At 43.5% G+C, this 25,659-nt stretch overlaps 1 protein-coding gene across 1 annotated transcript in view; it reads right to left on the bottom strand.

Annotated features, from left to right (window-relative positions):
* The window catches only part of jakmip3 (Janus kinase and microtubule interacting protein 3), a 312,142-nt gene that overhangs the window by 48,377 nt on the left and 238,106 nt on the right, over positions 1-25,659 (bottom strand). The window contains exons 7-8 of the mRNA XM_041209730.1: positions 8,539-8,670; positions 4,134-4,169 (exon numbers count right to left, since the gene is read on the bottom strand). Coding sequence (XP_041065664.1) covers positions 4,134-4,169; positions 8,539-8,670 — 168 coding nt within the window. The remainder of the gene's footprint in view (positions 1-4,133; positions 4,170-8,538; positions 8,671-25,659) is intronic.

Here is a 25,659-nt window from a genome sequence, read left to right as displayed (position 1 = left end):
ACTGGGCCATTGACCAGAATGCAGGTTCTTTCAAAGAGTGGATTTTGCCTTGTTTGGGCTCCTCATGTGCGAGATGCCTAATCTGCATGTATGCTACAACATACAATCCTATCAACAAGTATAGGGTTTGAGTTCTGATGTTATGTCACTCTCAGCATTGTGGGCTTGGTTTGATTATGGGCAATTTGGCATCATGGGCCCCTCATTTACAGTCATTGGTGTGCACATGAGGGGGCCAGGTTGTGAATGACTTACTACCATGTTTGTTTGCAATGTGATGAGACCCACAGTTATGATGGTGAGGGTTTCAGCCATATGAATATGACTGAGTCCAATTCATTGGTGTTCGCTGTCTCTTCTGTGGGGGTTGAGCAGCCACTCGAGTAATTATAGAGTCAACGTAAAGGTCTTTTAGGTGGAAGTATGTCACCAGGGACTGGCGGATGGCAATTATAATATTGGCGGACCTTATGAGAATCTATTTTGCACAGTACCCATCTGGCGATGATTCCCTCTTAGTGGTAGCCTGGCTACATGACCATGCCTCCCAGCTGCCCTGCCATTGGCAGCCTCCTCATCCTCATCTGTTTCTGAATCTTCCGAATGGACGGGGGGCTTCATCCCCCTCCTCATCTTCCTCCTCCTCAGAGGGTGGAGCTCTGCCCCTGGCCTTTGTCGTCATTGATATGTATGCCCCTCTGCTGCGCAATGTTGTGCAGCAGGCAGCACACCACTATTATTCTTGATAGCCTGGCGATCAGGACACCTGAAGCACATCATTAAAATGCCAATTGCCTTCTCCCTGAACTCGAGGTGATGACATGGCTGCTGTTGTAATCACACAGCCTCTGTTTGTGGGCTCCTAAAGGGGGTCATTATCCAAGCTCTTACCGGGTAGCCCTTGTCCCCTAGAAGCCAACCACAAATCTGCATTGGTCGCTGAAATAGCTGAGGGAGTTGGGAACTCCTTAGTTTGAAGAAGTTGTGGCAGTTACCAGGGAACCTTGTGGTGGTCGCTAACCATGTGTACATGGACTATAGCGGTTCAAGAAGGCAGTTCACTGCCACTTTCTCAAGGGCACTTAGGGTTGGGCAATAAATGCTGGCCTAGACAGCAATGCCCACATCTCAGGAATGAACAAAAAAAAACATTGATTGAGTGGGAGGACTTCTGTTTGACAAAGGTGTCTGTATGTTGAGCTGGATCCTTAATGGCAACATGGGTGCAATCAATAAACCCTGCAGCTGAAGGATGCCTGCTAACTGGGCAAAGACTCTGGTTCTCTGCTTCTGAGATGTCAAATCTCTAGGGAAATTAAGGAGCAAACAGGGCATTAGTTACAACATTAATGCAGCTGTGTGCTGCTGACTGGGGTATATCGGACAAGGCCCTGAAGATCCGTGGAAAGATCCTGAGGCATAGAAGTTGAAAGTGACGGTCACCTTCACAGCCACTGGCAGGGCATGAATTGTGGCTCGAGTTGCTGTTGGACCATGCGACATATGCCTGTCACCACCTCATGGCTTAGCATCAGTCATCTTTGACACTAGTTCTCCATCATATAGAGGTCCTAGCTCTGTATGCCCTGCCCACAGAGTGGTACCAGGTTGTCCTGCCTCTCCTCTTCCTCCTTCCCAGTGTGTGTGCAGCAGCTTCTTCCTCCTGACCTTCTGCTCTCCCTCTGGGTTCTGCCTACTCTTGGTGATTGGCTTTTATGGCCTCTATGTATGAGGGTGCCATGCCCATCTTCTATGATCCTTCACACAAAGTGTTATGCACCCTACTGCAGCACAAAGTTCTTCCTGGCATCTCGCTGAATAAATCAGTATGGGCAACAATAATTGCCCTGTGAGACCAGGAGCCCCAACCTCCTGCTCCCTTGGGTTAAGGGAAGACAGTTAGAATTTGTTTGTGCCACTTCTGGGACGGTGAATAAAATTTGAAGGCAAATCCATTAGGGGTACCCTACCTCTCCAAAGGGTCCCCTGGCTATCCAAAGCAATACGCCAAGTTCATACCTGCTCTTGCCAGGTCTAATTTGCGCACTTCGGGATCCACATTCCTACCAGAGGCAGTTGCTGATTTAAATGGCTAGCTGCCTTCCTAAATGCACAAGCGCAAAATGCACCTCGCCTACCTGCGAAAATGGGAAGTGCTGTGTTCAGGGTTGGCACTCACAATTTGCAGGCAGTTCCACTATTTTTGCCAGGACAGAGAGTTCCCTGTCATGGAGAAAATCTGGGCCTGGATGGGATTTGCATTAATTGGACTCTATGGAATAGACTGAGAAGATTGTGATGCTGGGATCCTCAAAGCTACACTAGGAGAAGATGATGATTATTGAATAAGACGATGCCATGAAGAGAAGTGATGGCTCTGGAGATTGTGAGTGAGGTGTGGAGGTAAGTACTGAAGAAGTTTTTTGAGAAAGTAAAGAGATTATGGGGAAGTAGAAATCAATTTAGTTTTTTTTGGAAAGGTAGAAGTAATTTTCTTAAAGTACATAATGAGTATATTTGTTTTGAGCAGGTCTAATTGATAGCTAAGAAGAGTCTTGTATATTTTTAGTGGATCTAAACAATTTTCACATCTCTAATGGAAGTGGTGTCATGAAAAATTATACCCAGAGAATCCGAAAGCCAGAGGTGTGGCATAAAATGAATTATCATTGAGCTGTTACAGATGACTAGATTCCTGTCAATTTTTCACTTGATGAGGTTGTCTTCCTCAGAGTTCGTTTGAGACTGACACACTGTAATAGGCATGGTTTGTCTATCATTAGCTTTCAAAAACCTCTTAAAAGCTGGCTATATACACACAGAGTGCAGTTGAAGACTCTTTTGATGATGTTTTACTAATTTAGCTATGGTAGCACCTCATAGTACAAAGAACCTAGAGACATACTGGGGTGCCAATGGAAAAGGCAAAGATTTTTCATAGGTGAGTGCATGTTCCAGCAATTTTGTTCAAGTAAAGGTAATTTCTAAAGACAAAGGACACACTACAAAACAAATACCATCTTTTGGTATTGATATAAAACATTGAGCAGCTGTTATGTTCTTGTCATAAACATGGAAATTTGGCTTAACCACAGGAAGTCTTATAATTCTTTGGCCATAATTTTATAGAGAATAGACTGTCAATCTACTTCTCACCATTGCTCTAGATGATGGGTTTGAAGCAGACATTTCTCATTAAGTTCGCTATGAAACTGTGTTTCATATCTCTACAGTCAACTGCACCCAATAGGAACACATCGGTTTCCATTGACATTTCCATAATTGAGCATTTGTCAGTTTTTAAAAACTCCATTGAGACAAGTAGGGTAGACTTTTCTTTAGGGTTTGCACTTTGTTGCCAAGTTTTTAAGACATATTCATTGAATGCTCTTTGTATTGTAGACCAGATCTAATTATTAAGTCAAGAACTTAGGAGTTATACTGTCTCTTTAGCATTTTTGCAAAGTTAACCTTGCATTGTAAATGTACCTCAAATGAGTCAAGGAGGCAATGGTTAAAGGGTAGATCTTTCATGTCAGGGACTTCTCTGGGATCAGGTTTTTGTAGGATTTGTTGAAACCTTGTGTGCCTGACAGTGATTCAAATCCTGTATTGAGCAGCTTTGAATCCTGACCTATAATTTTGGACAAATTTTCAACAAAATGATACTAAACAACTTGGACTTAAATACATATACTTGGCCTGTGCACTGTCCTTCTCAAAGGTAAGGACATTGTTGGGGGGGATGCAGGGCAGGGAGAGGGTGAACCTAATATTGGAAACAGATATAACTATTCTCTATCAGTCTTTAGAGCCTGTTTGAGAACCACATAGTTTGGGGTTGACCTTAGATTTATAAATTTGGAGAGCAGGCCTAGCTTGTTGATTTCTCCCCAAAAATATTTCTGTCTTTTTGATAACCCTATGAGATTCAGAGGTACATGATTTTATACTTTGCTTTTGGGAATCCTCCAACTTTAGCACCTTCATCCTGCTGAAACAACATTGTGTACTACCTATTTCTTTAAGAATGTTTCCCATGGGGTGCAAAGTTTGTTTGAACCTATAACATCAATGTGATTAAATGTACATCTGATATGTTTAAGCTAAAAATGCAGGATTGTGTTACTTACTATGACACTCTTGACATAGCCAGCTGTCTCCAATGCCTAAAAAAAGTAAAGATTGCAGGTAAGAATCAGAAAAATGACTGTGGCTGTAAAGCAAAAGGCAGATTAAAAGTGTCACAATTAGAAATTTATTGCAGTGTCAAGCTTTTACAGATTTCTTTTTGTTGGCTTCATCTTTTCTCATGGCATAACTGAAATTGCATCTTCCAAATGGTTTTATTCAAATGCCAAGGATTGATTAAAATGATGACACAAAGATAACAATTTACACTGATACATCAGATTTAATAAAGAACAAAAAGCAATCACCAGACTGACAGGATGAAAGCAAAATACTGCGGATGCTGGAAATCTGAAATAAAGACAAAAAATGCTTGAAAAACTCAGCAGGTCTGGCAGCATTTATGGAGAGAGAAACAAAGCTAACGTTTCGAGTCCACATGAAACTTCTTCAGAAGAGCTCTGAAGAAGAGTATATGGACTCGAAATGTTAACCAAGCTGACAGATTGGTTGAACAACAATGGCATTTATATAGCAGCTTTAATGAAACAAACCATGTCAGACACTTCACAAAGGATGGACATTGAGCATGAGCTGGGAGATGAGTTAAAGGCAAGTTTGAAGAGATAGGTTTTAAGGAGACTGAAGATGAGGAAAATTGCAGCAAGATACAAGTGTTTAGGAAATTAATTCCAGAGTGACGAGATTTGTATGAAGACTCTATCAGCAATGGTGGAGTGAGAGTAAGGAAATATGCACAACAGACAAGAGTTAGAAAAGCAGAGGTTGCTAGCTGGGATATAGGGCTGGAGGAATTTAAAGAGGTTGGGTTGCAGCACTGGATGGATTTGCAAATGAGACAAGGATTTTGAAATCAATGCCCTGGAGTAAGGGGAGCCAGTAGAGGCAGCTATGATAGAATTGTTAGATGTGTAGGACTTAATCTTGATGAAAGCAAGGAAGGTCAGGATGAGTGAGGATTAGTGTCGTGTAGCACAGATCTCGGAAAGTCAGTAAGGAGAGCACTGGAAAAGCTGAGCCCAGCAGTGTGCAAGGTGCAGATGAGACACCAACATGTTGCAGCAAAAATTGTTCAATTTCTGATCTCAATTGCATCATTGTGAAAGACACTAAGCAAAAGGCTTCAGCGTTCAAGAGGGAAGAAAATGGAAGGATTATTAATGCTAGGCTGGTCACACATATTTTACACATTAGGTATCTCTATGCATTAATGCGAGGTTGCTAACATGGAGCCAAATTGAACTGTGGTCAATTTTACATATAAATTGTAATCCATCAGGACATGGATTAGCTCAGCTGACAGAAATGGGAAATTTGCTTCACCATCATTTTAGACTGGATTCCAATGGCAAATCATTGGTGTTTGAATCTACGGCACCAATCAATTTCATTTCACAGCTTGATTTTTCCAAAAAGTTAATTCCAGCACATCATGAACGGATATATCTAAATAATCATAGGGGTGAATTTCACAGGGCAGGGGGCGTGGCAGATTATCCCCGCCCTTGACCAAAAAGTCCTTCAGCACTGCACCAACCAGAGGCCTGGCTGCCCTGCAGCAATATTACATTGAGGGCAGCCTTTATGATTTAGAGTGGGACGTCCAACCCTACCTGTGAGGATGTCATGTTTTAGAGGGTTGCCAGCCAATCAGATTAGTCCGCAGTTCTATAGTCCCAGAAGTGCCATAATTGAGTAGTAGCCACAACTGGGACAACAACTTGTCCACAAAGAAAAAGTGTCTTGGGGAGAATTTTTCCTATGGCGGGCGGGCTGGGCGGGAGTGGGCGTGGAGTCGATTGCCGCCTGCGATCAGCTGCGCACCGCCATTTTACATGGGTGGGCCAGTTAAGGCCCGCCCAGTGTAATGCACAGCCAGTAGCGCTCAGCACTACCTGTGCGGGCAGGGGGAGGGGGGAGAGTCGGGGCCTGTGCTCTTTCGCGCAAGCGTGTGAAAGAGTGCAACAATCTCCCTGAGGCAGGGAGATTGAATGGATTTGAAAACTTTTAAATAAATAAAGTAAAAATGTATTTAATCATGTCCCCTCATGTGACAGTGTCACATGAGCTGGGACATGTTTGTGAAGCTAGGAAAATTTATTTCTTTTATTTTATAAAACTTTCAGGAAACCTCACCCCACCCGTGGATGAGGTTTCCTGAAAAACACGAAGGCTGCTTGGGCTCTTCGCCTGCCTGCCAACATTAAGGTTGGACGGGCAGCGTTCTTAATAACTGTAATTATTTTTTGAATGGCCTTAATAGGCTGTTGACAGTTCAGCAGGCGCAGAGCCGCCTCTGGTGCACACCTGCCAAACGAAATGTCGAAATGATGGACGATGATGTCGGGACGCACGCCCGACATCATTGCGCCTCAATTTTACGCGTCGGTACATCGGACCTGCACCCGCACACCGACAGCAATATTCTGCCCATGGATCCCGGATTTCATGTAAGTCCAGGGACTTAGGATGGGTCTGCCTGGCCGACCCCAGCAAGGGAGGAGGTTGGGGGTCGGATGGCAGATCATGTTTTAAAGGTGGAGGGAAGGCTAAAGGGGGTGTGCAGGATCTTTGGTGGGGACGATGCCTCTGATAGGCACAGGGGGCCCCCAAAGGAGGTAACCCCTCCTTCCTGTCCGACAGCAGCCCACACAGTGAAAGCTGCCAGACTACCCGCCTTGCTTCCACCTTCCCCACAACATCTATTATAGCAGCAGAGGCGGAATGTGGCCTTTAAGTGGCTATTAATTAGCCACCTAATGGCCTTAATGGGGCAGGTGGGTTGCCTGACCCACCACAATATGGGAGTCAGGTCAAGGGTGGGTTGGAAGGCAGTGGGCAGGACACCCATTTTATTTTACAAGCCCCTGCCTTTAAATGCATTGGTGATGGGCTGTAAAATTCATCCCACAGTCTACCTGTTGCAGTAGAAAACAATCTACCCAAAGCTACCATGTGTACAGACTAATTTTACCATCTGGGGTGAATGGGGGGTGGTGGAATTTCCTATTGTTCTGTGCAAGGGAACACTGCATTCTTCAGCCTCATAACAAAGCAGAAAAACTAAGACTTGCTATGCTAAGTCTATCCCATGATTTTCTACTGCTTCCCCAAAAGGTGGAATTAAGCATGTACATGGAATAGGTGTGAATCCAACCTGGGAATTTTAATGAGTTAGAGGGGGTTGTTTCTGCATCTGCTCTCATTTTTCTGCTATTCTTCTTGGTGGATACTCCAGCCCAGGAGCTCCCATGTAGTTCCTTGCTGACCTGAGTGTCTTAGCATGTCAAACGGAAAGCCTGAAGAACATGCAAACAAGTGGTAGAATTAATTTTTAGAAGCTCCAGACTGCTCAAGAAATTTTACACCACTTGGGACCTTTTGCTTGTTTTCTCTAGCAGTAGAAATAAAGTCACAACCTTGGTGGGCCATAGCACGTCTGCTGGCCTGGAAGAAGTGGAGCAGCACTCAGATATCCTGGGGCGGAATTTTATGGCACCATCATGATAGGGTTGGGGCTGTAAAATGCAGCAAGCCGTTCAAAAGTACATTGACTACAGCGGGACTGGAAAATCCCGTCAGTGGGAGGGGCCATAAAATTCCGCCCCCTGTCACATTTCTTGGTCCAATCATGGGGACAGGCTTGTGTTAAGATCACACTGGGCCATAAAAATGCATCAAAGATGCAAAACTACGACAGCTTCCTCCTGAAGTGCATCAGTTAGGCCCCTTGTAGAGGAGAACAAATGAGAGTCAGTGATATTCACAAAATAAAGCTGTTCACTATTTTAACCCATATGTGACAAAGTCACAAATGTGCTGTCTAGGTTTTTACTCTTGACTGCAGTAGATGAAATATTCCATTGCTTCCCACTGTGTATTACTGACACAGGATCAGAACTTTGTAGCTTTCTTAGGCCTAATAATTTGAGTCCTGCAGTTGTAAAGCAATTTTTAAAAACTGATGTGCTATTTGATCTGGTGGGAGTAACATCATTGCTAAGCCTGATTGTATCCTGTCCTAACATCCAAAGATGCATACCTTCCAACAGAGGTTTTAGAGTATCAACTGATGTTTCTTCCCATTTTTAGCTCTGTGACAGAGGACAACTGCCTCACCTGAGATCAAAAAGTACAGACTAGGATCCAAACCTGGAATCTTCTGACCAGTAACAGCTGGTGAAGGAGACCATCTTATTTAACCAGAAATATTTAATCATGGGTAAAAACTGTGTGCAATTTAGAAGCCGATCATTGTTAATTAATTAATTTTTGAAAAATACCTAAAGCCGAACCTATGTAAAGAAAACAATATACTCTGGAATTAATCTGGAAGTAATACTAAAGACAGCATTTTAATCTTTATTTAAATACTTCATCTATTACCTTGCTGAGATCATCAATGATATTTTGTTGTTCCATAACCTGCATTCGAAGAAGTTCAATTTCTTTTTCTTCGTGACTCTGGTCAAGATCATTTAAAGAGCTTGGTCGACGAATAGTCCCCACTCTTTCCTTCTACACGGAAAATGAAAACAGAGGTAAATTAAAATACATTTGGAAAAAGTCAAAAAATAGTGCAGCAAACATTCTACACAAATTTTTGGCCTATGTTGTCATGATTTTTGCCTCCCTTTTAAGAATAATAATAAATGTTTTGATCATTAATAAGCCAAGATCCTGTTGAAACCATTACAGAACAAGTTGAAAATGCCACCAGTCAGTTGACAATTCTATCATCCATCTTGGGGTGGCTCAAAGGAAGGAATCACCATTACAACTGTGTGCTTTTCTAAGCTGCACAGAAATGTCTTAATAAGTAGACTATTACAATTTTCCAGTTTCAGCAGGAGGTGGGGCATGCTGATATATTTTTTCATGTACAGGTTCCCTCCTTGAGAAGGTTGCAAATGCCTCATTTTTTATCCTTTCCTGCAGCACTAAATGAGTTGTAGATGTATATAGACTATGGCACCAGCAGAGCCATAACCTAATGTTGAAAATAAGTGAATGGAATTTTAATAAAGGCAGTAAATTAAGTGAATGGAATTTTAATAAAGGCAGTAAATTAATTGCCTGTTGTTACTACAGCAACACTGAAACGTTGCTTTCTATTTCAAATACTGATCACAAATGGAATTCAAAATGATTTTAATTGCACCTGATAATGGGTAAGAACGTGACAGTTTAGTCAGATTTTTAAGGAAGTGATTAATTACAACATCAGTAACTGTTCCTTTTTGTAAGCTTGGAGGAGGCAGAGAATGATCAACTTACAGAGGCAGAAAGTCAGGCTGAGGACTAGAACACTTTTCTGTCCAATGCAGTGCCGCATCAGGTGGAACATGGATTAAATGTAAAGTTGCCTTTTTCTCTGCCCCAACAATAAGTAAATAATTGCCCTGGTTGTTATTTACAACAAAATCATAAACAACCCTTCTTGAATACATTTAATACATATAGCTACACATAATAGCCAAGGGAATTCTTCCACTATATATCTCAAACCCCATCTTCAAAAAAAACATCACTGACTGCACTGGTGTGACTTTGCCTTTCCTTGTTCAGTCATCTTCATGGCTTGTCTGAGTGAAGTTATCAATCTAGAATCAAACTTTATTGAATTGTGGATAATTTTCAATGAAGTTCTGGGGCCAATTTAAAAAGGGTTCAGAGTACTCAGTCATTTCCTTTATAAGTGGTTGTTCCAAGTTCTGATACCCTCAGCAGGGATCAGTGCTCTCAGCAAGAGTATGTTGGTAAGTTATAGAATCGAAGACTGTGATTTTCTGTCCATTCATTTTATGGGATCAAAACAAACAAGGACTGTGGGTCTGGGATTTGCCAACTTCTGAATTTTCTTCCCCCGTGTATAGAATTGTGGAATTATGGCCTTTAAATTTACAGCTACTAGTTTGTTGTGTAGTACCCACAGCCTGATCTACATTCTTTAAAGCAGCAGCCAAAAGTTATTCTTTTGCTGGGTTATTTTTTGCTTTGATCCTTTCCAGAAATTTAAATTGGTTTCAATCAGAATTTTATTTTGCAGAAAAGGCATTTTGGAAACATGGCTGGTATCTTTTCAATCAGCTTTCCTTGGGGGATTTTATTTGGCTTTTATTCCAATTTTGTTTTGCAATTGGATATGAACCGTTTGGTTGGGACAAATCCAAAATGTCTTTGTAACATTATGGACAAAGTTAATGGGATAAATTTTTCTTATGAAAAATTTATGTAAATCTGATTTCATGAATAAATATGAAAAATATATTTTGCATAGTTACTGCTTATAAGAGCTAAGTGATAGAAATGAGGCAATTAGCTTGTAAAATGTAAATGCAGTCACATCTACTTATGTGTAATTTTGATATATAGGCCAGGAGTTTCTGTTCGGCATGCAGGGGTGGGCCCTGCACGCTGACGTGTAAAATGACGAGCGGTGACATTGGGTGTGCGTCCTGATGTCACTGCGCGTCATTCCGATCTTATGTTCGGCGGATGCGCACCGGAGTCGGCTGCGCCCGGCCGACCTGTCAAAGGCCTGTTAAGGCCATTAATAAACTAATTAAGCAATTTGACAGGGCTGCCTGTCCAACCTTAAGGTTGGCAGGCAGGTGAGGAGCCCAGGCAGCCTCCGCATTATTCATGAAACCTCAACCTTGGGTGGGATGAGGTTTCATGAAAGGTTTATTAAATTAATAAATATTTTTTAAACATTTGATAAATATGTCTCAGCTCATGTGACACTGTCACATGAGGGGACATGTTTAAATGATGTTTACCTTTTTTTATGTTAAATTTTGAAACTGAACTTAATCTCCCTTAATCTCCATACCTCAGGGAGATTTCTGTGCTCTTTCACACAAATGCGCAAAAGAGCGCGGGCCCCAACTCTTCCTCCTCCCCCCGCCCGCACAGGTAGCGCTGAGCGCTACTGGGCGCACATCACACTGAGGGTCCTTAACTGGTCCGCCCACGTAAAATGGTAGCGTGCAGCCGGTTGCGGGTGACGATTGGCTCTCCACACGCCCGCTCCCAATGGGCAGAAAATTCTCCCATAGGTTTAGGTAGACTACTAAAGGCAGAATTTGAAGTTTTGTTAGGGAAAGAATAGATTTGTAATGAGGGAGCTCTTTTTTGAACACCAGTAGATAAATATAAGTGAGTGGATGTATCATGGTGGGTTCAGAGTGAGTCGCAGAATATGATCTGTCCCATGTATGTTTCCAATACTTTCACATCATAGACTGCCTTCGTCCTTCCTTTTCTGATCCTGTGAATTTCTTCTGGTTATTATTGTATGTTGAATGTTCAGTAGGTTTCACAAAGAGGTTTTGAGTCTTGTATGGTTGAACATTAAGTGTTTATTGATAACACATAACTATGTACATATATACTGGGCATAGCCAAAGCCATGAGTTAACTCCATGGTTGCTTCTACACAGGTCTGCCCAGTCCACAAATGACTCTAGTTTCAGGTCATATGTCTCTTTACATCACACTATGGGCAGTACTGTTTCCCAGTCCCACGTTAACCCTTGCTATGCCCTTATATTAAAGTTTTCTGTGATCATCTTTTGATTCTCTTTTGTCATGTTGTTTTGTAGCACTTTCTATGTCCTTTTCTTTCTTTATTTTATTCTTCTGCCTTTTCTTCCTGCTCTCTCTTAAGAGATGTGGGTGCTGGAAGATGCTACGAAGACACTCTGAAGCTCTCCCTGAAGTGTGGCGGTACCAACATTGCGACAACTTGTCCATCAAGCTGCATCATGCTTTGAGCCCAAACGCCACAATGATGAGACAGAATGGTGGAAAGAAAAGGTATTAAATCCTGCACTCCGGATCCCACTACACCATGTGGTATCATTCCCCAAGTGCCCAAAGTGGGTGAAGGGTTGGCCTGTTCAGAAGACCCATTGTGGAAACTCATGACCCTGAGTAGACATCATCTTTGAATCGAAGGCCAGCCAATGACAACAGCTGTTGGTAGCTGAGGAACCTGGCCAGGGGTACAGGCCAGTTTTGGGATGATAGGTGGGAGAAAAACAGCAATGAAAAGTGAGAGTACTTGTGATTGTTGGTATAACTGTACACCCCATCGCATTGCAAATGTTTGACAGCATACCTTCAGTCCTATTGCCTCCATTATCCATTATCCTTCCCACAATTCCCTCACTCCTACTGCCTGTACTTCCCTTCTGCTTTGCAACACTGCCTCTCACTTGTTTGGTCCCCATTATTGTTGAATTCCCTCTCACCTGTGTAGCTTGATATTGTCCTTTGAGAAGCTGCCTCTTGCTCACTCCTTCATTTCTAAATTGACCTTGCTCTGCTAGTTCATCCTTCCCCATCTAATTCCCCTTATTCCTCTCCCTTACTCTTGATCCTCCTTCACCATTTTCATCATTTCCCTCCACCTCTCTGATTCAGTCTCTCGTCTTGTCCACCATTTATAATCCTCATGCTGACTTTGCTCCTACTTTCCTCCTCCATGTCCCCAAACAGGCTCCTTCTGTAGTCTGTCTAAGCCTTTCATCGTTTAGAACACTTAATAAACTGTATTGGATTTAAAAGTGCAAAAAGTGCAATAAATCCTTAACAAAGTGTAGCCTCAGATGATCAATTGGCAAGGCACACAGGCTGGGAGTAGAAACAAGACAAAGGCCAATGGTAGCCGGACAATAAGAGTGGTGATTCAAGGTCAAATGGGTTATGAGTTGGATAAATGAAGATGACTAGGACAGGACAATAGCCTGAGGGATGATGATGGTGGCATAAGGCTGTGGCCAAATGGAAGTATAATAGCTGCCAGTGGATGTGAGGCAGGGCCTAAGGAGATCTACAGCAACTGGCAAGGGTACAGACAATTGAAAAATGCAGAGATGACACTGCCTAGACTGGAATGATGACAGCAGAGCCACCGTGGGTGGAGTTTCCAAAGGAAGAATATCTGGAAGCAGCAAGAGAACATCTGGGGTAGACTGGGGTGAATGGGGAAAAGCCAGAGTTCCAATAATTAAAAAGTGGCAAAGAATCTGAAGGAAGACAGATTAAGGAGCTTTTCACTGAGACCTATGAGGCATTGCTGTAAGTGGACCTTTTTTTTAAATTCATTCATGGGATGTGGGCGTCACTGGCATTTATTGCCCACCCCTAATTGCCCTTATTCAGAGGGCATTTAAGAGTCAACCATATTGCTGTGGGTCTGGAGGCACATGTACCTAGCCCAGATATTCTCTTGCTGCTTCCAGATATTCCTCCTTTGGAAACTCCACCCACCATGGCTCTGCTGTCACCATTCTAGTCCAGGTAGTGTCATCTCTGCATTTTTCAATTATCTGTACTGTTGCCAGTTGCTGTAGATCTCCTTAGGCCCTTCCTCACATCTATTGGCAGCTCTGATACATCTATTTGGCCATAGCCTCAGGCCATTGTCCTGTTCTAGGTCCTTCCTTAAAAGATGTTAGTGAACCAAATGGATTTTTATGACAGTAATGGTTGTATGGTCATCATCAGGTTAAATTTAGACTTTACCATCTGCTGTAGTGGGATTCAAACCCAGGTCCCTAGAGCACTACCCTGGGTCTCTGGATTATTAGGTGAGTGACAATACCACTATGCCACCACCTCCCTAACAGATGAAAGAAACAGGCACTACATAGTACCATCAGAGGAAAGAGGCCTAAATATCTGCTGAAGATTGAGAACCTGTTCAATAGTTTGGGACATAGGTAGTGCTGCCAGCCAGCGATCAAATTAACATTGGAAATCTGAATAAGAGAAGTACATGCTGGTGATATGAGTAAACATCACGACTATTGTGGTCATTGTAACATGAGAATTTCCATAGGAACGTTGATACAAGATTTTACAATGGAACATGTAATTCATGCATTGACTTAATATACAATGGATAAGGCAGCGTGCCTGCTGTGACTGTGGCTGCTGCTACGCCAAATACTTCACTCCTTGGAGCACCGAATTGCAGAAATTTTAAAATTCATTGAGCGTAAAGTGCAATTATCTTACCTAAAGGAATTAATTAATATGATTTAAAAAGAAAAGTAAATGTTTTACTTCAGAAAGAAAACAAATTTGCCACTTGTGCTGCATTGCAGAAAGCTATTACCTCCTTAATATCCCTTTAGAGGATTGATGTGTCGCCAATTGGAAAATGTGTTAAGGGCTTATTTGAAAGTTCTCATTCCTAATTATTTGAGACCATTAGAATAATTCAAACCCCTTGGGGGAGACTGAATCACAGAATATCACCAATATCATCATAGAGCAGAATTCAGAGAAAGCTAAGTTCTGATCATTGGTTGCAATTCTATACCTATCTAATTGTGGAATACAGCAGATTCGTTTAGGAGGTTTTGGAACCAATCAATCTCTTGCCAATGTGTTAAGTATAATGCAAAACCAAGCAGACCTGTGGGCTTCATGCTGATGAACTAATCCATTGTCAGAGTGCACTTTGCACATCAGAGAGTTGTAGCAAGGATATTAATCCTTCACAAGGCTACCAATTAGGACAGCACCATAAGATCTGTTGTTTTTGGAGTCAGATCTCCAGAACCCTAAGAGCTGCTGCAGCTCCACCTCAGACTTCCTGTATTAATCTGCAAAGATTACACAATATAAGTGAAATGCTTTGATAGTTTATATATATGAAGAAACTTAAATAGAATAAAGTTTCTAGGTTAAAGAGTGTAGTTTCGCTGTTAAAAGAGAAGCTTAATTAAACAGCTAAGAGATTGAAACGTTGTTCAGTCAAGGCTGTCCTTTCAGCTTGTTGAATAAAGGAGCTATAGCCATCCTTGTTATCTTATGTTTAATGGGATGGTTTTAGGGAACCTGGAAGGTTCAGTTCAGGTGTTATCAGGGACAAAGTTGAACAGATGGCTGCTGGTGAGAGACAAAGAACATTATTAATGGGAAGTCCTTTTCAAGAATGTGTTTTACTAAATAGAAGACTAGACTTGGAAGTGAGATGTTAAGATTATCCATGGAGTGAAACAGGACCCATGAGATTGACCACTGTGAAATTTTGTGGTGATAGGCAGACTGTATACCAATAGCTTATTCACTGTTTAACCGTTTAATTATAACCATTGCATTTTATGTTGTTTTGTAATTTATTTAATACGTACATTAAACATATATACTATGGAACAAGGCTCCCTGGTCTCTGAGTGTCACAGGCAAAATATAATATTAATAACATATATGAAGAATCACAGTGGGCAAGGCTTCATCCAAGCTCATTCTTCCTTTGGAAATTAATGAATTGTTTGAATTCCTGAGAGAACGTTGAATTGCACAAAACTCCGTACTAATGTGCTAGATCCTAAATATATCCTTAACAATACCAAGAATACTGGTCAATAGTTTGAATACACACTTATTCATCACTTGTTTAAATAATCACTGGTGCATGCAACAGGCCATGGAGGATTGGTAACGTGCCTTTTATGAATTGTTGCCCCAGGCAAATTTCTGTGCCCCAATATGCACCAATGGAAAGTCAATTCATTAGATATTTGTTCTTGTCATAGTTGTCTTCAATCACACACCATTGTTATGCCATATAATATTTTAAAAAGACTTTAAACAGAACAGCTATAAATAGCCACAACCAGACTTTCTGTGCTGGAAAAAAAGGTGTGCTTTTAATTTTTGATCCTGAGGGAGGAAGGAGGCAGGATTCTCCACTCCCACCAGTAGTGGGAATCATGACAGGCAGGGGCACTAAATTTGGTGTGACAGAAAAAGTCAGTTTTCTCCAGCAAGAAATTAGATTAGAATTTGTTCTCCCGATTTGGATGGTGGGTTAAAGGCAGGTTGCATTTCCTGCTGATCTACGTCGGGATCCACATTTGTATTTGCCACAGCTCACTCACCAAAATTACATTCGCAAAGCCAACTCACCAAAATTACATTCCCCCTCGAAAGTAAGTGCCCTGCCAGTGGATAATTAGAATGGTCTGTTTCATGACTGTATATAAGTGGCACGCACTTGATGAGTTTCATTTTATCCATGATTTGGAGGTCAGTCGTCACTTCTCTCACTTACCTTTAATAGCTTTGCTGCGAGATATCGGGTGCCTGTAGCACAAACTGCGCCAAGGCTGGGCACGGGAGGCAAGACCAGCAGGGAGGAGTGAGATGGAAGCAGAACTAGAGTGGGGCGGGGAATATGAGAAGGGAGGCGGAGAGATGGAGGCAGAACTGGTGGGGATGAAAACATGAGAGTGGAAGGGGGAGGACTAAGGGGTGGTCAAGGAACATGGTGCAGTAGTGAAAGACTGTCCTGGGGAAAGGGTTATAAGACTATCCAAGGAAGAGACCATGCTGTAGGGGGCATATTGAAGATACCATTCTGGGGCTGAGGCCATGCTGTTGAGGGCATATTGAAGAGTCTGTTCTGGGGCTAAGGATACCTTGGGGACATAGTGAAGACTGTCCTGGGGTTGAGACCATGCTGTCGGTGGCATATTGAAGAGGCTGTCCTAGGGTTGTATGGGCCATGTTCACGGGCTCTGCATGGCATGCATATCTTGGCCCTGGTCTTGGGCTAGGAAAGACCTCTCTGGGCAGTGACGGTCGTGCACAGTATGGTGTGCAGGTCAGTCACCTTAGGAATTTGGTTCTGGGGGTTCGAGTCATGGCATTGTGGGGCAGAGGGCACACAAACATTCAGGGGAGGCACCTGGATCCTGTAAGTTGGTAGCTGAAAAGTCATGTGGGGTATTGGATAGTCTCAAGGTGGGGGGGATTCTGAAAAGTCAGGGTGCATATGGCATCAAGGGGAGGGGCCATGTTGACAAAGGGCATGGGGACACCAATAATAAAGGGTTAGGGGGGAGGACAGGAATATATACACAGATAATGATGGGGTCAAGGGTAACAGGGGAAGCTGGATAGTGACAAAAGGGAATTGGGAGGCAGAGAGTATTAGGGAGGATAGGAAGAACTTGGTGGTTCATAGCGGGAGGTTGGGAGCTGGTCTTATGAATGAAAGTCAGCTGTACCATTTTTGATTTCACCTAAGAATGAAGCAATTTGAAAAATAAGCTAGAAAATATTGATTGGGGAGGGGGTCTCTGGGCATGTAGGAGGAGTGCAGCATAGTAATATTTTGCTGATTGAAGGGGGCACCCTATTACTGTGCTGCTCAGACCATGGAGAGTATGGCTTAGCTGAGTGCAGGACTCGAGGGTCTAATGCACAGTGGACAAGCTTGAATCCTTTACTAATGGCACACATTTAGACGAGAATCCATTAAGTTTAGGTGCTACAGTGCATGTGGTCTTAATTGGCACCTGATCCTTACAGAAACATGTGAGAATAGAAGTAGGGTCAAAAAATCAAGGGCTACGGCTGCTACACAGAGGCAGCATGGACACTACAAGCTTCCGTGTTACTGGTCATGGCATTCAAGGCACCATGTTGGCAGTCAGAATGTAAGTGCAAGGAATGGGTACCAATAATTATTGTCAAGGCCACTGAAGGACAACCACTATTCTACGGGAACTAGCATTGATTGCTAATTTTTATCTGTTCACAGATACAAGCAAGAGTGGAGAATGCAGGCTGCAGACCTTCTTGGTTGCTTTGATGAGAATGAGAAGAAGTATTGTCACTGATTGGCACAGTTCAGGAAAGACCAACGCCCTGAGGAACAAAAGCCAGCGAGGCCCCAGGGAGTCCCAAATGCTGACGAGGAGGGACCAAATCCATGAAGATGTTTGGCATGACCAAGGGTGTACAGAAGATGCAAGTCATACATGGAGATGTGTGAAAGAGAGTGCCGCAGAAGCCTTTGCTTGTCCATGGATGTGGTAGCTCATATTTGCCACATTCTTCATGCTGCATAGACGTTGAGGGCATCCAATGCCAGTTGGTCTGAAGGTTACACCACACTGAACTTTTTTGCCAGCAGTTCCTTCTAGGGCTCCACTGGGGACCTTTGCGGAATCACACAATTGGTGACACACAAATGCTTAAGGGAAGTGACTGATGCCCTTTTCAGTAAAGCTCACCATAATGTCCAGTTCCACATGGATGAAGGAATCTAGGCTGGAATCACACAATTGGTGACACACAAATGCTTAAGGGAAGTGACTAATGCCCTTTTCAGTAAAGCTCACCATAATGTCCAGTTCCACATGGATGAAGGAAGCTAGGCTGCCAGAGCTGTAGGATTCAATTCAGTCTCAGGCTTCCTGCAGGGCAGGGCACCATCGACTTCACACGTGTGGCCTTGGGCGCTCTGTGGCAGCAGCCTGTGAGATTCATTAATAGAAAAGGACTTCAGTCTCTGAACATTCAGCTAATTTGTGATCAAAGAAAGCAAATCCAGCATGTCGGTGCTAGGTACCCCAAGAGCTCACACGACTCATGCATATTGAGTCACTCCCTGGTGCCAGAGATATGTGAGGGAGCTTCGCACTTAGAGGGTTGGATCCTTGGTGATAAGGGGTACACCCAGAAGACATACCCCCAGTGACACCCATTCATCAGAGTGCATCTGAGGAGAGATACAATGCCACACATTCAGCCACAAGGTCCTTAATAGAGCAAATTATTGGCCTCTTAAAGATGCAGTTCCGGCCAGGTGGAGCTCTCCAATACACACCACAGAAAGTATCCCACTTCATCGTTGTTTACTGCGCCTACACAACCTAGCGTTGCAAAGTGGGGATGTGCTACCACAGCTTAGAAATGGAGGAGCTGGACGTCTTTCAGACAAGGAGGACTTGGAAGGGGATGAATCTAACAAGGGTGAGGATTCAGATGAGCCACATGAGGATGCGATTTTACAGGCACAACATGGCAGATGTGCCCATGACAACCTCATAGCTACAAGATTTCAAAAGAAAAATGGTGAAGGCAAGTTTTCACAATCAAAATTCTCTTCAGGTTTTCAATGCAGGGGATACAACAAAACCATAATTGTCAGCATCAACTTTTCATGAAAGGTCATCAATCTCACAATGATCACGGAAGCTGCATAAGTCACCATCATCTCTAATGATGGGGTCATCCTTGGAAGGCACAGTAGCCTAGGGAACATGTGTCTGCTGTGGAATGTGATCAGCCCTCCACTACCGCACCTCCTTAAGCAACTATACATAGTGCAGTCCTTTCAACCATGATGTTAACACATCAGTGGGCATGGCAGCCTTCAAGCAGCTGAAACGCCATTGCACACATGGATGCACTCATGCCAGTCTGTTAGCAGCTTAGCAAGGCGATATTGACAGGAAAAACATTCATCATTGGTTAGTGCCTGACCATCTCAAAAGGGTGCAACATACAAAGAGCAATATCTCTCCAAATGCCAGCTCTCATGGATGAATAATGCAGAGGCTCATCTTGCTACTGATCGCCAATATGTCTTCGGACATCAGGATGCAATGACCTGTTACTGTACAGCATGCATGCAAAACTGTGAGTTATGTTTACATTGTCCTCCCAGAGTGGTTCAGCAGGGCCATTGTTTGATAATTTGCAAACACTCGTGACCTTGACACTGCATTCATAGGAAGCCTGCCAAGTTTACATCCGGCATTACCTTGGCACTTGGGTGTGAAATGGTTCAGTCGGTATTGACACATCACTCAATGACAACTTGTTCCTTCATAGATCCTGCTAAGCACTCAGGAGATGTGCCGAATCATCACTTTCATAGCATTATAGTCCTCAACATTGTTCATCTCACAAGGGCCAATCCATCCATCCAGCCTAAGTCAATGAGTGCAGTCATACAATGAATTCTATATCACTTTGTGTACTGTGCCTTTCCAAAAGGATTCCATAAAGCACCGCTTGGCAGCCATTCAGGACCAAAGTAAGATCCTCACAGGTAAGCAGACATGTTCATCAGGATGAACACATACTACTACTGACAGCACACACACATTCATGTCTTGCACACACTTCAAATGTAACCTAATGGAACTGGCTTCCATTGTTCAGCATCATGCGTGGGGAGAGTGAGAATTAAGAAAGGAATAATGTTTAGCCTTAAACGTGGAGATGAAAACACGCTGCAGGGAAGCATGAAAGACTATGGTGCTCAATGGTGAATACTACTTTTCCCAAAACTAAATGTCGTAAAATGAACATCATTGCAAAGTACGCTTGGGCGAAAGATTCTAATGTTGGTCATAACAAATATTTATAACATTCACAAACTACAGACTTCAGTGCAACAGCATCAGGATAATCACTAACCTTTATGAGCAATTCTCCTGAGGCCATATAATGCCTGCCTGAGATGCAAGGGATCCATGTGTATTGTCCAGCCACCATTTTCATTTGTGAAGTGCTTTTGTTCATGTCGCAGATGTGGAATGAAAGGCAAATCACTGTGATGAGATTGAGTGAGACTTAATGGAACTGAGGATCCAGATAGAGATAATTGGAGATTGGGGTGTCATTTTGGACCCTTGAATGAATGCGGGACCTTGCATCACATCGATTAATCAATCAAAACCTGAGACTTGGAGAGGGATAAATGTGACCATCTCTTTACAATAGTGAAGATTATATACAGTGCACAAACACCCATGCCATCATTGTGTATTCAAAAGTTCTTATTTTTTCTAACTCTAACACTACGTCCAGGTACAGCCCTGACATCCACAGCAAGGTGGAGGCAGCCTGCTGACTGCTTTGCCCTGCTTGACAGTATCCTCTAATGGGCTGAGGCCTTAATGCCTGGCCTGCTAAGAGTCTCCTGCTCTGGGGCAGGTGCAACTTCTTCAGCCTGACCGGGTGGAGTTGATGTAGTTAGAAGCAGAGGAGATTTGGAACAGCAGGACACCCTGAAGTGTCCTGGGTGAATGCTCCCAGGGTGCCTGGCTGGCACTCCTCCTCCCTTTGGGTGCCTGAGGGCCCTTCCTTGAGGAGAAGGGGCACCTGGAGGGAGGTCAAGGTGCCCCATACCCCTCTGGCCTAGCCACTACTGGAATATAGCCATGGCTAGAATGATGGTGAGCAGGTCGGAGTGCAAATCCGGCAGAAACTGCTTGATCTGGGTCTCCAAGGCAGCCACCACCCTTCCCATGGAGACTTCGATGTGCTTGCATGCCAGAGTCACGACATCAGACAGAATGTGGATGGACTTCTCCATCCCTCATTCTAGTGTGCTGATGAACTCTGACAACTCTGCCTGATGTTCCCCTGCTTGTCTTTGCATCTCCAACATTTCCTTCAGGATCGATTCCAAAGGCTTGTCATTGGATCGGACTCAGCAGGGACTTTGTCTCCAGCAGTCCTCAGAGTGTCAGAGACCTCGGGTGTCACTGCCTCTGCCTGCTGTAGACATGCGTCGGTGAGATGATTGCCATATTGTGAACCCAAGCCTACTCTAGAACAAGGTCCCACTGACATGTGTGTATCTGCGCTGGTAGAGGGTGTAGCTGACCACAGTGATAGATCTTCATCTGATGGTTGCTCTGCATCCTCATCTGAGATGGTCTGGGAGGTGGGGCTGAGCTGCTTCTGGAGGTCTTCCTCTGCTTTTTCTTGCTGGCAACTGGAATAGAGAGAAGAGATAATGAGTGAGTGACTAGGCAGACTAGGTCACTCACAGTCATTGGCCACATGTTGTCGATGTGTACTGGATGGACCCTCACTGGATTCTTGAGGAAGGCCTCTTCTTCCATACAGGAATAATCTCGATCCTCTCCAGTGAGCTCTGTTGCATGCTCCTTGTAGGAGGAATGTCCTCAGCTCTGGTGTGAGGCATCTTGTCCTGCATAAAGACAGATGGATTGACTGTGAGCACTATGGATGAAAGGGCAGTTCAGAAGCCTGCAAGCCTGTTGTTGCTTCTAAGCTCCCCCCCCCACCCCCCCCCCATTAGGGATTAATATGCCGTTTGTGCAAGATCTTACATGAGATAATGCACACTTCTGGGACTACAAGCAGTCCCTAGAGCTGCCTCAGAACACAGGGGAGTCTGAGGTATCACAGCAGGAAGGGAAGAGGAATCCTCGAGGGTGGAGGCTGAAGATGAGGCGATGGAGGTAGTAGTTTGAAGGACAGGCAGGGAAGAGCACCTGGTGGGGGGGGGTTGTTTTATTCTTTCACGAGATGTTGGCATCACTGGCTAGGCCAGCATTTTTATTGCCTGTCCCTAATTCCCCTTAAGAAGGTTTTGGTGAACTACCATTTTGAACCGCTGCAGTCCATGTGGTGCAGGTGCACCCACTATGTTGTTAGGAATGGAGATCCATGATTTTAACCCAGTGACAGTGAAAAATGGTGATATAGCTGCAAGTCAGGAGGAAGAGTGACTTTAAGAGCAGGTGGTGGTGTTCCTATGCATCTGGTGCCCTTGTCCTCCTAGGTGGTAGAGGTCGCAGGTTTGGAAGGTGCTGTCAAAGGAGCCTTGGTGATTTGCTGCAGTTGTCATGACAGTGCACCATAGCCCGAGTTACTTATGGACATATTGAACATTTAAGTACGATATGTGTTTTAAAATAAAGGACACACAAGCAAAAGCTGGCCGATTCTGTAAAGTAACCACTTGCTGGAAAATTCTTATATTGATTACAATTGACCAACTAGTCCAGAGAACGGAATGTCACACCTAAAAAGTTGTCAAGGCCTACTTCAGACAGAGACATTTCAATGGAAAAGGTGCAATGCCAAAAACTGAAATGTAATCCCCTATGGCTGTGTAGATAATGAAGGCTGACTACCATCTTAGAAAAACACATCTGTGAGTTATATCCCAAACTGTGGACATGATGTGAGTTGAAAAGAAAGCAAATCAAAAAGCAAAAAAAAGACATGCTTGTTTTTTCCCTTCCAGTTTTGGTGTTCCAGGCCTAGTGTACAAGGGTGTGCTCTGAAGGTCACAGCTAAAGAGCATCAACTAGGCATCCCTGCACTTGCAAGTTAAAAGTCCTCTCTCTGACTGCTGGAAGCAATTCACAAGTAAGCAAAGCCACAGTCAAAAACTCCTTTCAGCTAACCTGCAGAACCAAGTGCCTCCAAACCAACAGCTCAACTGCCCAAAGTCAGATCTACCAGAATCATGCAACTTAACAGCCGCAAAGTTTCATCATCTACTCTTCATGGACCACCCAAACATAAGAAATAGGAGCAGCAGTAGGCCATTCAGCCACTCAAACCTGCCCCGCCATTCAATAAAATCATGGCTGATCTGCCTAAGGCCTCAACTCCTCTTTCGTGCCAGCTCCTCATAACCTTCAACTCCCCGGTAATTCAAAAATCTATCTACCTCCTCTAAATATTTTCAGTGATCTAACCTCCACAACTCTCTGAGGTAAAGAATTTCAGATATTCACTACCCTCTGAGAAAAGAAATTCCTTTGCATCTCGGTTCTAAATGAGTGCCCCCCTTATTTTGTAACTTTGTCCCCTAGTTTGGAGATTCCCCCACTAGTGGAAACATTTTCTCAATATCTACTTTGTCAAGCCCCCTCAGAATCTTGTACTTTTCAAAGACTGATTTGTATATCTTTTTAACTTTCATTTCTGGACTCACATCATTTCTAATCTGTGTATATGTGTGTTGCATTGTTATTATATTTTTTCTCATGTTTTAGTAACCAATAAATGCATTATTTCTTTAACTAAAGAAAGCCTGGTTAAATTGGCTCCTTTTAAAACATAAACACATTTGGACTGGGAAAAGGTATCCACGAGGGAAGGGATCCTTTTTAAAGTAACCTTGTTGGAAACAACCAAGGGGGGTTGCATAAAGAAACAGGGCCAGTTCATCCCTCCTCACTCAGGGGCATAACAATTTGGGGTATCTCACACAGGATATAACAAATTGAGGGAACCTCACCTGAGGACCAGTTGTAACACAGCTCATCTTACAGATAGTACACACTGCTGCCACTGTGCATCGGTGGTGGAGGGAGTGGATGTTGATGTTGGTAGATGGGGTGTCAATCAAATAGGCTGCTTTGTCCTGAGTGGTGTCAAGCTTCTTGAGTGGTGATGGAGCTACACTCATGCAGAAAAGCAGAGAGTATTTCATCACACTTCTGACTTGTGGCTTATAAATGGCGGGCAGATTTTGGGGAGTCAGGAGGTGAGTTACTCCCTGCAGGATTCCCAGCCTCTGTCCTGCTCTTGAAGTCAGCAGTATTTATATAATTAATCCAGTTCAGTTTCTGGTCAATGGTAACCCCCAGAATATCGATAAGACCATAACTCATAGGAGCAGAAATTAGGCCATTCGGCCTAACGAGTCTGCTCCGCCATTTAATCATGGCTGATAAGTTTCTCAACCCCATTCTCCTGCCTTCTCCCCGTAACCTTTGATCCCCTTACCAATCAAGAACCTATCTATCTCGCTCTTAAATACACTCAAAGACCTGGCCTCCACAGCCTTCTGTGACAATGAATTCCATAGATTCACCACTCTCTGGCTAAAGAAGTTTCTCCTCATCTCTGTTCTAAAAGGTCTTCCCTTTACTCTGAGGCTGTGCCCTCGGGTTCTAGTCTCTCCTACTAATGGAAACATCTTCCCCACATCCACTCTATCCAGGTCTTTCAGTATTCTGTAAGTTTCAATCAGATCCCCCCTCATCCTTCTAAACTCCATCGAGTATAAACCCAGAGACCTCAAACGTTCCTCATATGTTAAGCCTTTCATTCCTGGGATCATTCTCGTGAACCTCCTCTGGACCCTCTCCAGGGCCAGAACATCCTTCCTGAGATACGGGGCCCAAAATTGCTCGCAATATTCTAAATGTGGTCTGACCAGAGCCTTATAAAGGCTCAGCAGCACATCCCTGCTTTTATATTCCAGTTCTCTCGAAATAAATGCCAACATTGCATTTGCCTTCCTAACCTCCAACTCAACCTGCAAGTTAACCTTAAGAGAATCCTGGACTAGGACTCCCAAGTCCCTTTGCACTCCAGATTTCTGAATTCTCTCCCCATTTAGAAAATAGTCTATGCCTCTATTCTTCCTACCAAAGTGCATGACCTCACACTTCCCCACATTGTATTCCATCTGCCACTTTTTTGCCCATTCTCCTAACCTGTCCAAATCCTTCTGCAGCCTCCCCGCCTCTCCAATACTACCTGTCCCTCCACCTATCTTTGTATCATCTGCAAACTTAGCCAGGATGCCCTCAGTTCCTTCATCTAGATCATTAATGTATTAAGTGAAAGGTTGTGGTCCCAACACTGACCCCTGCGGAACTCCACTAGTTACCGGCTAGTATCCTGAGAAGGACCCCCTTATCCCCACTCTCTGCCTCCTGCCAGACAGCCAATCCTCTATCCATGCTATTACCTTGCCTCTAACACCACAGGCTCTTATCTTAATGAGCAGCCTCCTGTGCGGCACCTTGTCAAAGGCCTTCTGGAAGTCCAAGTAGATAATATCCATTTGCTCTCCTTTGTCTAACCTACTCGTTATGTCCTCAAAGAATTCTAACAGATTTGTCAGGCATGACCTCCCCTTGATGAAACCATGCTGACTTTGCCCGATTTTACCAT

Source organism: Carcharodon carcharias, chromosome 17 (genome assembly GCF_017639515.1).
Source record: "Carcharodon carcharias isolate sCarCar2 chromosome 17, sCarCar2.pri, whole genome shotgun sequence".
NCBI lineage: Eukaryota > Metazoa > Chordata > Chondrichthyes > Lamniformes > Lamnidae > Carcharodon > Carcharodon carcharias.
This window is presented reverse-complemented; position numbering and strand designations above follow the sequence as displayed.